This window comes from Amblyraja radiata, chromosome 4 (assembly GCF_010909765.2).
Source record: "Amblyraja radiata isolate CabotCenter1 chromosome 4, sAmbRad1.1.pri, whole genome shotgun sequence".
Classification (NCBI taxonomy): domain Eukaryota; kingdom Metazoa; phylum Chordata; class Chondrichthyes; order Rajiformes; family Rajidae; genus Amblyraja; species Amblyraja radiata.
Genome location: NC_045959.1, coordinates 35,420,224 through 35,433,588, shown reverse-complemented (window position 1 = coordinate 35,433,588; position 13,365 = coordinate 35,420,224). Strand labels below are relative to the sequence as shown.

The window sequence follows — 13,365 nt, the reverse complement described above, 5'->3', positions numbered from 1 at the left end:
CATCTTTGCATTCCAGTAGATACGCTAAGGCTTGGAGGAGTCATGTGAATTTACAGAGACAGAATACCTTCCCGCAGAAACCATCATCAGCAGCTCACCTTGAAATAGTGTGTGATTCCAATCATAATGAAAATCTGATTCAGACATCGGCAGTTCTTGGAGAGAAGGATGGACATTGCAACGTGGCAAATATTTACACCATTTACATTCACATTGCTTGTGCAATATCAAGTTGATCTCAAAGCATAATGGCAATTTTCGCTGTGCCAAGAGAATTCACACAACATAATTTTCTATTGTAAACATGAATTACAGTTCCATGCTGTATCCTGTATCCTGATTTTCTGAGGTGGGCGTTCATGCATGAAGAGTGATCAACAATGCAAACACATTGTGCCCTATGCCTCATGCAAAATAAACATGCAAGAATGATTTTAAAAGTCAGACCTGATTTGTTCATAGGTTTGGAAGTTTGGCTTTTACAACGCTTTCCCCAATCTGGCTCCAAAAACAATTTAGTCACTTTCCGTGCCGATGATAAGAACAGTAAGGATACCCATGCATACCGTTATAAAGCTGTGTCCATCACAACGACTAGCAACAAAACAAGGATAAAGCACAGAAAACGCATACAGAGAACACATCACAAATGACACAGACTTATTTCACTATTCTTCTAGAGAAGGTAACAAAAAGGTAGACTCACAGATAGAAAACTTGTTGCTGTTGTCTTTCCCTGGGAACAATTTAACTCCTCTAGATTTAAAATCTATGGACTTTTTCACTATTTAGAAAAACAAACAAAAATACACATCAGAAGAAACAATTTAAAGTAAAACTATTTAAAAAATAATAATAATCTTGTTATTTAATATGCTCCAGTGTTGTTGTGATGCACTTCATTGCAAGACAAAGATATATAAACAACAACCAGCAATACGCCTTTTTTATGAAAAAAACATGAAGAAATGTGGTCAGTTCATTTCCAGTTTCCATCTTATATGATTATAGCAAGTGCAATGTTTCAAAACATATATCCAGGAGCGAAGATTCTCCAGTTAACATTAAACAAGATAGTTTGAAAGCACCACTAAACAAATCCACAAGTGTATTGTCACATTTATTTTATGTGAAGCAAATAGTATTCTGGACATATATTCTCAATTCAATTTTGAAGAACATAATACACAAATGTTTGTTGGCATTCTCAGGCAGAGCTCGCATATATTTTAAAGTAATCAAGTGCATTTGGATATCTTATTGATTTACTTCATAGTGCCAAAGCATATGTGTCTAGACAGAGATAAATTTAGATTGCATATTCGATTATCAACAGCATAAAATCTGGAAAGTACAGAAGGTAACAATATCTTTAATGCACTTGATGATTGTGAGCAGAATGCTCGTGAGATTCCGATAAACTTTCAAGATGTTTTCTTTTAATGGTTCATCTTTTCTTTCATTTTAAAATGGCATGACCATAGCCCATCCAGCCTATCAGCTGTGTACTGAATCCAACATGAGCAATCGCATTTGGCCCATTCCCCTTGACTTATTCTCTATTACACACATCTCAGAAAGTTGATTAATACGTTTGATATCATTTGAAAAGGATCAGTGATTAAGTAAAGAGATACGCTTTAGAAGTTTGTGAGCAGAGGATGTTCGAGAATAAGATGCTTTGACTTGGAACAGTAGATATATTTTTACATTGCAGTTCCCCATATGTTAGACATTAAAAGCTGGAGTAACTCAGCGGGACATGGTTCCGGTTGAGACTCGAAACGTCACTCATTCCTTCTCACAAGAAACGCTGCCTGTCCCACTGAATTCCTCCAGCTTTTTGTGTCTATCTTTGGTTTAAACCAGCATCTGCAGTTCCTTCCTACACAGCTCCCCATGTTACATCATCCTGACAATAAGCGTGCTCTTGAGGTAAACTGTGTAAGAAATCTCAACCCCTTTCTGTTTTCTGCAGAGACCATTCCCTCCAAAATTCTCTGGAGATCCCACTACAGTCAACATCTTTCCATCTCCACCCCTTTCTGCTTTCCACAGAGACCGTTCCCTCCGATACTCCCTGGTCAACTCGTCCCTTCCCACCCAAACCACCCCCTCCCCAGGTACTATTGGTCATATTGGTCTTTCCCAATGTCAAAATGTAAGTTTATAATAGATGGTCCATCTGCTTTACATCCTTCTCGATTAAATCTATCATTGAACTCAACTGAAAAGAATATTGAAAGAGTTGTAAAACAGAATGGCAATGTGCAGCAATATTTGATGCTCTAAAATATTGATCAATGAAAACTTGCGATGTAATTGAAGATTTCGGTTCTGTGAGGTGGTCAACTCTGAGTAAATCTGAAGAAGGGTGTCGACCCAAAGCATCACCTCTTCCTTTTCTCCACAGATGCTGCCTGACCCTGCTTTTTGTGTCTATCTTGTGAGGTAGATGTGGATGTGAGCTATGCTTGACCCCATCCCCTCTGAATACCTTCCCCGGCTTTCTTCAGCAATTCAGTTCTTGGAATCAGTTTCCTAAAGGTACCAACATCCCCTCAAAGCAGCTCTCCCTTTCCAAATGAACTGGACTTAACGGCATTTAAGTCATTAAGGGGATGCAATAAAATTCAAATTGGTGAAGCACACCACCTTTCTCAAACAAGTCATAGGAGCACCAGAGAAAATGCTAAAAAAAAAGCAAAATTAAGACTGAGAAGCAACAACTATCAAAAAAAAAAAATCCAGTCAATAAAAAACTAAGATGAACTGATGTAGATGGAAGATTACAAAGGCTGTGAATAAGATAAGCATAAAATTGCTTCGAAAGATGACTTTTAAAAAACATTCTGAATTCTATGTCCAAATGTTTAGCATGTTCCATATGTAGCTATGAGAATAATAACATAAAAATACATAATGCAAATCTGGGTGAGCATGAGGAAGGAAGAAAAGGGATGTTGGGTAGAGTGACCTGATGCAAGCAAGGAAGTACATGTACATTAAGTACAAATGCCAGTCCAGACCTTTTAGGATGACTGGCTTTCACAGAATTACACTGTGCGAAAAATACATCTTTCTTCAAATTCCAAATAATAAAATTGTTTGCTCAATCTAAATTGTAGGTCAAGGCAATTTCCAAAAAATATTTGCCATCAAATGAAATGCAAATGCATGAGAAGACTTTTCTCTCAAATCAATTGGCTTTCTAATATTCTTGGTACAATCTCAATTAATCATATGGCAGTGCGTTTAGCTGAATTTGCACAATTCATTAACACAACAATGGCAAATTATTCTGTTAGAGCTGGCTTGCATCAAACATGAATATATTATTATGAACTGTCCAAAGAGTCTAAGAAAAGCACAACCTGAATGAGTCTAAGAAAACACAACCTGAACTTTAAGAATCATTGATTCTCTATTCAGGAACAATGACCACAATTCCAAAAAGGTCACAATGGCATATGTAATTGAAAATCATGGAGCTTCAAAACATGATACTAAATAGAAACACCTTTCCTCTTAAACAGTTAGAAAGCCACTGCAAGTAAATCCAGCAAAATAAAGAAAAATCTATTAAAAATAGAAAATATATATTTTACTATCTGAAATTGCTTGAACCAATTGTGTGTCGCACGTCCTAGTTGATCTCATCACAATCCTAAAAAGGTGGCCATGACATTGTGAATTATGTGAAAACCTAAATGAAGGTTTGGAGATTTTGAAAACATTATTCAATAAGAAGTCACATTTGAGAGTCCACCACTACATTCTGTAAATGACAATTGGCTAGAATGTACAGGCAAATGTTAAATATGATGTATTAGAAATACATTTTGAGAATGATAGATTTAAAGAATGTAATTACATGATGGTTTGAACGAATGGTACAACTTAAAGCAATGTTGCTCATTTACTGGGAATTCACCTGTAATGGAATGTTGGGGATAAAGTTGAGATGCCTCCTACACTCTTTTCTCCGCCAATTATAAAAGCCTTTTCTTGTTTTGAAGAAGCCTCTTTAAATATATATTTAAATTCTGAGCATCCAAGGGAAGTTTCTGTACTGGCTGAATGGTTATCTTAGTATGTGAAATGTGCAAGGTTGCCGGTGTATTTCCTTTTGACAGATTGGCTTGGGAGTATGGCCTGAAAATCTGACAGTCATGCTTCCCTTTCCCCACCATACACCTGAGACACTTAAGGCCTTCCATTTTGTTTTATATTGAATGATTCATGCCTCCTTTGCTATTCTTGTTTTCTGGCTGACAACATCATTCGCATTTAATGTCCTTTATGATTGCCTTATTTGTATCCTGTGCCATTGTGCATCATTAACATAATTTCTGATCTTGCAGATTCCTTGACCACTTGCCATTGATTGGAATATTCTTTGTAACCTATACAGTACCACAAATTTTCACTGCAGTGGAAGATCGTGAATCTTACCAATAACATTTCTGAAAATACAACTCAACTTGCTAGGCACCTCCGTATTTTGTTAGTGTTTATTTATTTATTTATGTAAGAGGACTGCATATTTTATGAACTGGTCACTAAAATCAACAACTTACATTTCCTCTCACAGGACCATTCCTCATCTGAAGAAAGCTCTTGACCCAAAACATCACCTATCCCTATTCACCAGAAATGCTGCCTGACCCACTGAGTTTCTCCAGCATTATATGTCTATCTACAGTGTCAACCAGAATCCGCTGTTCCTTCCTACACATTTCCTCTTGAACATCAGTCAGTAGGTTTGGGATAGCCATGTTTATGCATGCAGACAATTAAACTAATTTGATCTGTTTCCCCACTCAGTGAAACCAATTATCCAACACAAAGTATCAACTTTTCTATCCACATTCCTCAGTGCCTTCAGTTTTCAAAAATCTACCAGTTTCATGTTTAAAATTAATAATTGACCAAGCATCACCTGGATTTTGGAAAGAGAGTTACAACTTTGATCAGTTTCTGAAAAAGGTAGTGTTTCCCAACTTCATTCTACTTTTGTAGATCGTGCCACTTGAACCTCGATATCCCATTCCAAATAGCTTTTCTCTATCTATCAACCTATTTTGAAGTCTCTTAACTGCCTATATTGCATGGAGTGTAAGGCATATTTGCATAATCCCTCCTTGAAATTTAACCTATGTATTTAAGACATAATTCCAGAAAAAATATTTGTTGCATTCCTCCAAACAACATCAGTGCTGTGATATGATGCTCAAAGTTAGGCTCTAGTACATCTTCCATCCGCTTGTACTTACAGACCTCAATATACACGGACCAACAATGTCCCTGAAATCATATGAATCTCTTCATGTGGCTCCCAAGTCTCTTTGACTCAGAGATTCAGTGATGACAATAGTATTGAATGCTAAGAATAATTCATTAGATTCTCTTGTTGGAGATGGTCATTAAAGGGTCTGCCCCACTTGGGGGTAATTTGTGCGTCATTTACTTGACATCATTTACGCGTCACGACACATGATGCGCGCGTCGTGACGAGCATGTGATGCGCCCATGGTGTGCATTTCCTGCGCATTGTGCATGGTAACGTAGTCAGTGACGTGCGGTTGCGCATGGCGCCCCAGGATTTTGGGATGTACAAATCTTCTCGCTCCATCTGCGTGACGCGCAAATGACGCCCAAGTGGGACAGGCCCTTAATACCGCAGAATGTGTCTTCCTGGCTAATTGCTTCAGGGTGAGTACAGCAATTCCAACAGGCATGCAAGAGCCTGCAGAGAGTGGTGGACTCATCATGGGTGGTCAATCATGGGAACAGACAGCTCTCCCTAGCATCATAACCATCTACATGAGACGCTGTCTCATAAAGGTGACATCTATCATCAAGGATCCCTATTGTTCAGCTCATGGGCTCTTCTCGCTGCCAACATCGGGCAGAAGATACAGAAGCCTTAAGTCCCACACTACAAGTTCAAGAACAGTTATTCCTGCAAACTATCAGGACCAGCCTGGACAACATAAATTCTACCACAGAAATGGAAGAATACAGACCACCTCTTGTACTACCAATATTTTTTAAATTCATTGCATATCTTTGTATTAATATCTTGATTTCTGCAGTCTTTTTCCTTTCACTGCCTTATATAATTTATGTCAAATGTGCACTTAATTCATATCTTGTTTAAGAAGGAACTGCAGATGCTGAAAAATCGAAGGTAGACAAAAATGCTGGAGAAACTCAGCGGGTCAGGCAGCATCTATGGAGCGAAGGAAATAGGCGACGTTTTGGGTCAAAACCCTTCTTCAGACTCTCGACCCTAAACGTCGCCTATTTCCTTCGCATTTTTGTCTACCCTTAATTCATATCTTAGTGTGTTGTGAGTCTATGTGGCTGTGATGCTGCTGCAAGCAATATTTTAATTTTACTGGTACCCCATCCTTGTACATACAGCAATAAACATTTGACTTGACCTGATTTAAAACCCCATTAATTAAATTAATAATTAATGGTATTTACACCTCATAATAATAATAATAATACATTTTATTTATGGGCACCTTTCAAGAGTCTCAAGGACACCTTACAAAAATTTAGCAGGTAGAGGAAAAACATGTAAGGGGAATGAAATAAATAGTAGAGACATGACTAGTACACAAAGTAAAGACAGAATTCAATACAAAATACAATATGAGGCAATTAATGCACAGATGAAAAGGGAGGGGGACGTGGGGCTAAGGATAGGCAGAGGTGAAGAGATGGGTCTTGAGGCGGGACTGGAAGATGGTGAGGGACACGGAATTGCGGATCAGTTGGGGGAGGGAGTTCCAGAGCCTGGGAGCTGCCCTGGAGAAGGCTCTGTCCCCAAAACTGCGGAGGTTGGACTTGTGGATGGAGAGGAGACCGGCTGATGTGGATCTGAGGGACCGTGAGGGTTGGTAGGGGGAGAGGAGGTCAGTGAGATATGGGGGGGCCAGATGGTGGAGGGCTTTGTAGGTGAGGATCAGGATTTTGTAGTTGATCCGGTGGGAGATGGGAAGCCAGTGAAGTTCTTTGAGGACTGGAGTGATGTGATGCCAGGATTTGGTGTGGGTGATGAGTCGGGCGGCTGCGTTCTGGACCAGTTGGAGTCGGTTGATGTAGGTGGAGCTGATGCCAAGGAGAAGTGAGTTGCAATAGTCCAGTCGGGAGGAGATGAAGGCATGGATGAGTCTTTCAGCTGCGGGAGGTGCGAGAGAGGGTCTGAGTTTGGCGATGTTGCGGAGATGAAAGAAGGAGGTTTTAATGACATGGTGGATGTGAGGCTCAAGGGAGAGGGTGGAATCAAAGATCACGCCAAGGTAGCGGGCCTGGGGAGATGGGGAGACAGTGGTGCCGTCGATGGTGAGAGTGGGGTTATTGATTTTGCTGAGTGTGGCTTTGGAGCCTATGAAGAGGAATTCTGTCTTATCGCTGTTGAGTTTGAGGAAATTATGTTGCATCCAGGTTTTTATAGCTGACAAACAGGAGTTGATATGGGAGAGGGGGGGGTTGTGGGGGGATTTGGTGCCGAGGTAGTTCTGGGTGTCATCAGCGTAACAGTGGAAGTCCAGGTTGAAGTGGCGGAGTATCTGACCAAGGGGGAGGATGTAGATGATGAAGAGGAGGGGTCCGAGTACGGAGCCTTGGGGAACGCCTTGAGTGACTGTGGCTGTAGCAGAGATGTGGTTGTGGAGAGAGATGATAGTCATCATGGTGGTATTTGAACTCAGATCTCTAGTGGTCAGACCCAACCTCTGGATTATAATTTAAGGCATCTGGATTGTTTGGTAATCTAATTGTGCCACCATCAACAACACCAGAAATCTGTCTTCACTAAACAGAGTTATGTGAATCTCTCGTTCTCAATTCATTTACTGATGTGGTGTTTAGTTGCAAATCTAACATGCCCGGTAGTTTCTAACTTGAAGCCACAAGGCACATCCTGTCAATGTGAGTACCTGCCCATTAGCCCTGCAGTAGATCCTGTAGTTCAGTTGGTATTCCAACCAAATCAAAATGGTTTGCCTTAATTCTGTGTGTTCCAACTTTGTCTACCAGTTACCAGTGAGGGGTTTGATCAAATGTTTCCTGGAAGTTCAAATAAATAACATAGGCCCAATATTCGACCACTGACAAACTGTACACTGCAAGGGCCAGGAAGCGAGTGGGTAAGATCATCTCTGACCCCTCTCACCCTGGCCACAAACTCTTTGAAGCATTTCCTTCTGGAAGGCGATTCCGAACTGTCAAAGCTGCCTCAGCCAGACATAAAAACAGGGTATTTCTACGAGTAGTAACTCTACTCAATAACCAGAAATCTATTATTGTTTATTTTCATACGTCCTATCTGGGGCACATGACAATAAACTCTCTTGACTCTTGACTTGAAATCTGTAGGTAGACAAAAGTGCTGGAGAAACTCAGCGGGTACGGCAGCATCTATGGAGCGAAGGAAATAGGCAACGTTTCGGGCCAAAACCCTTCTTCAGACTTGAAATCGGTAGCCTACTTCGGCTCTGGTATTTTATTTAATACTTATGTTTAATCGATAATGTTTTATTATTAATGGTTAATGTTTTATGTGCCATTCCTAACTGTCACTTAATGTCATGTTGTCACTTGCGGGTGGAGCACCAAGGCAAATTCCTTGTATGTGAATACTTGGCCGATAAACTTATTAATTCATTCATACAAAGTCATTACCCTCTCCACTACTTGAATCACCACATCCAAAAATTCAATCAGGCTCATTCAGGCATGACCTACCATCTTCAAGTCCATGCCAAAGCAGCATTGGCTCGAGGTTAAAATATGCAACTGTTATTGGACTGCAGTTGTTTTCAAAATAAATGTTATTGCTGAAAGATAATTAGGCAGAAGTTATTAGAATGACAAATAACATTTTAATGAAGTAGTTGTGAAAATAAGATTTAAATTAAAGTGAATGTACACAAAATCCTTCAATTAGTTATTTTGCAAATGTGTTCTCAAATAAATGAAGGCAAATATTATGCTGCAGATTATATGAAGTGGCCTAAGGGGGGATTTATCTGAATGCAGAGCAGCCAGAAATAATTAGAGCAGCAAAACAAATATAAATATTTTTTCAAGGGCTTCAACGTTGATGAATATAGTGGTTGGATTAAACCTGATATGAAAAAGACTAGCTGAAATTGGCATGATGCCTTTCCCTTTGCAATGACTTTCAAAAAAATAAAAGATATATCAAAAAATAAAATCAGTGCAACTATTCTTGGGCCACAGTTTTCAGATTTCCATCTGTAATTCTGCCTTGTCCAGCAGCTAAGTCCATGACAAAGGAAAATGGCCTCTTTGATCCTGCACAGAATTAGACTAGTATAACATGTTGTAACTTCAAATGGGTTTTTGCTCCAGCAGATTGAGGCAGAGGAGATGGTGCCATCAAAATCGGCAAATGTGCTTTGACTTTGAAAATGTCTAAAAAGTTAGGGGATATATTCTACATCACAGTTGTGAATTATACACATAACTAAGATTAGGTTTGATAAAATTCAACATTCATTTTCATGCTTGTTCCCATTAGCTCAACTTGAAGCAATGAAGTTTTTAAAACATATTAATACATTATTAATGGGATTAAAAGAGCTTCAAAGCTTGAAATTTGTATTTTTCCTTCATTACCGATCAAAGGCAAGAGAAAAACAATCAAAGTTAAATTTAAATTTAAATCCAAGGAAGATAATTTTCTGAAGTTCCCAAAAAGGGGAAACATCTGGCAACTCTACCTCCGCTATATCGCCGCAAATTCTACCTCCGCTACATCGCCGATTGCATTGGTGCTACCTCCTGTACCCACAGACAACTCACTGACCATCCATTTCACCACTAACTTCCATCTGGCACTCAAATACACCTGGACCATTTCCGACATTTCCCTACCATTTCTTGACCTCACTATCTCCATCGCAGGTGATAGACTGCTGACCGACATCCAGTATAAACCCACTGTGAGTCAGAAACGAGTTCCTGACCCGAAACATCAACGATCCATGTCATTCACAGATGCTGCCTGACCTGCTGAGTTTCTCCAGCATTTTTGTCCACCTTCGATTTTCCAGCATCTGCAGTTCCTTCTTAACCATTTTGATAACTCCACTGTGAAATCTCCTCAAGGTATGCCTACTTTGAAGAAGTTGTTGTCCTCCCTCCGAAGACAATTTTTGGAGTAAGTCATTATTGATTTTTAATGCTTAGTTTAGCACTTTTTGAATGCTCATACAAATTTTGAACAACGTTTTAAATACTCTGATTTAAATAGATTTTAAATGTCTCTGAATGTTAGAAACACTTAACAGAAAACCTTTTGCTGTGCCTGGAGGCAGTGTTGAACTTTTTCCACTTTAAAAATATGATTGTATCGTTTCCAATCATTCACAGATAAAAACAGTGGTCAGCACAGCTTGCACTCAAAAGTATATGAGCATATCGACTGGGAATGACACCCCAGCGGTATGAACAAACAGCACTTCATAGTTTGCTTGGGTAGTTTACACCCCAGCGGTATGAACATTGGCTTCCCTAACTTCGAATAAGCCTTGCTTTCTCTCTCTATCCCCTTCCTTCCCAATTCTACCACCAGTCTTACTGTCACCGACTACATTCTATCTTTGTCCCATCCATTCGCTGATATCAGTCTGAAGAAGGGTCTCGGCTCATAACGTCACCTATTCCTTCTCTCCAGAGATGCTGCATGTCGCGCTGAGTTACTCCAGCATTTTGTGTCTACCTTTAAGCATATGGACTTCTGTCTTTTTCTCAATCAACATGGATATCAGGTATTATTTTGTGTACTAAGATGAGGACATAGTCCATTAGTTTGTGGGACATCCAGTAACATGCTCAGTAATCATTCTTCAATAGAGAAAAAAGGGTGTTCCGAATTCTATAGGACTCACAGCCAGACTTCATTCTGTTCTAATTGCAAACTTTGCTTAATTAACCAAGTGAATTAATGGCATTAGCAACTTCCTCACCAGTGTTCCACAACTGTCTAATTTTACATCTGCCAAAGACAAAGATCTCCAATCTACACTGCATCTGAACCCTCAGATAGAACTGTCACAAAATCAGACTTATTTTCTTGTTCAAAAATGATTTAGTTTCATTGAATCATTGGGCATGAACTAAAGCAGCTGATCCAATTTTGGCACAGTGGAATCTATACAATGACAGCAACAAACTCCATCTATCTATCTTCTATCTATTATATAAAAGGCTGTGGCTGCCTGTCGCCTGCCGGATGCCTGCCTGACTTGTGGCTGCCAGCCTTTGATTCGTTGCTACGCCAACACAAGACGCAGAATCACCGAGATATTTTCCATTTCGGTAGAGATTACACTTTCCATTCAAAGTATCCACTTCTGATTAAATTTTGTTGTGTTTATGTACACATTTTTAAATAAAATCCTTCTCCCCCCCCCCCCCCAAATTTCAAAATAAAACAGCTCTCAGCCATAACATGTTGGTGAACGTTCAATCATGTGATGTCACAATGCAACGTTCCATCGTGTGATGTCACAATGCCCAATGCTCACAGATGTCCAATCGGAATGGATCCATTTACATATGCCTTTGCACCAGCCCCAGCCCCAGCCCCTCCCCCCCATCCCCAGCAGCCTGTGTAGAAGCTCGGCATCACGTGTGAGGGAATAGAGAAAGAAGATTGTGGGTGAAAGGTAATGGGGAACAGATGGACTGTTCCTACCCCTACCCCTTCCACTCTCCCTCCCCACTATTTCCCCTCTCTCTCCCCATCCCTCTCCCCCTCCCTCCACACTCTTACCCCTCCCTCCCCTACCCCATCCCTCCCCCCCCACACCTCTCTCCCTCTCCCCCATCCCTCTCTCCCCCTCCCCATCCCTCTATCCCCCTCTCCTCACCCCTCTCCATCTCCCTCTCCTCACCCCTCTCCATCTCCCTCTCCTCACCCCTCTCCCTCTCCTCCACCTCCTCCTCCTACCCCATCCCTCTCTCCCCACCCCCTTCCCTCTCCCTCCTTCCCACCCCACCCTCTTCCCTCTCTCCCATCCCCTTCCCTCCCCCCCACCCTTGCCCTCTCTCCCCACCCCTTGCCCACCCCTCCACAATCTTACCCCTCCTCCCCTGACCCCATCTCCCTCCTCCCTCCCTCCCTCCCTCCCCCACAACCTCTCGTCCCCCTCTCCCCTCCCACCCCAGCTCCTCGCTCCTGCCCCCTCTCCATCTCCCTCGCTCACACCCTCATTCCCTCGTCCTCCCCCTCCTCCTCCCACCCCATCCCTCTCTCCCCCACCCCCCTTCCCTCTCCCCCCTTCCCTCCCCCATCCACTTCCCTCTCTCCCACTTCTCTCCCCCCCTCCCCCTCCCATTCTCCCTCCCCACTCTTTCCCCTCTCTCCCCCACCCCTCTCCCCATCCCATCCCACTCTTCCTTCCCCGCCCCCTACCACTCTCATCGCCCCTCCCTCACACACTCTTCCCCCTCTCCCTCCTCCTTCCCTTCCCTACTCCCCCTCCTCCCTCCTCCTCCCTCTCTCCCCTTCCCCCACCACTCCCTCCCCCCCCCCCCCTGCAAACGCACGTTGGGGAAACAGACCCAACGGGTCTGCACTTGGTCTAGTCTCATTTAAATTCCTATTAGGGCATATTATAAGTTGATCATGAATTATGAAAAATAGCTCTGTGAAGTTTTTACGCACACATACTCTAAACAATTTGACAACATAGGCTGATTTACACCTCAAGTGCAGGTATTTTTTTAAAGAATGAGAAGATTTGGGGACACAATTTGTACAGAGGGCATTGTCAATGACATAATATGCTGCGTATCTCATCGATTAATGCAAGTGGGGAATATAGTTTACAGATCAGAGCACGATGTGAACGTAATTTGACAAATTAACACAAAGGCTATAAGTATTGTTCCGCGTATAAGTAAAGATTCAAAGAATCTGCACGCAATATTTCCATTCACTAATTTCCATTGATTGTGTTATTTAACCTGCAAGTGATTTTTTTTTAGATAATCTCCAAGCATATTGCCTGAGAACAACAGGCAGAGGGCCTTCAACATGAAGTGTTACCTTTGTTTCTCTTCCCAAAGATGTAGCTTGACCCACTATTTCCAATGGATAGGGTTTTTATTTTGGATATCTCAGACCAAATTGATCCCATATGCTACAATGGAAAGGGTACTGTGGAAATGTTCATGATCATAAGGGCGTTTATGACAATGGGCTTGACTCTTTATTGAACTGTTGTTGACGAACACTACAACTGAACTGGCAACTGAAAACAAAATTATAGTAGTAACCTTTTGCAAATGCTCTTAATAAATGGCCTTCAGATA

The 13,365-nt window shown here is 41.3% G+C and overlaps 1 protein-coding gene across 1 annotated transcript in view; it reads right to left on the bottom strand.

Moving 5' to 3' along the window:
• Nucleotides 1-568: 568 nt before the first annotated feature.
• Nucleotides 569-13,365, bottom strand: part of LOC116972556 (CUB and sushi domain-containing protein 3-like) — a 358,524-nt gene continuing 345,727 nt past the window's right edge. The window contains exons 5-6 of the mRNA XM_033020378.1: nt 707-784; nt 569-594 (exon numbers count right to left, since the gene is read on the bottom strand). Of these exons, the coding sequence (XP_032876269.1) occupies nt 569-594; nt 707-784 (104 nt within the window). The remainder of the gene's footprint in view (nt 595-706; nt 785-13,365) is intronic.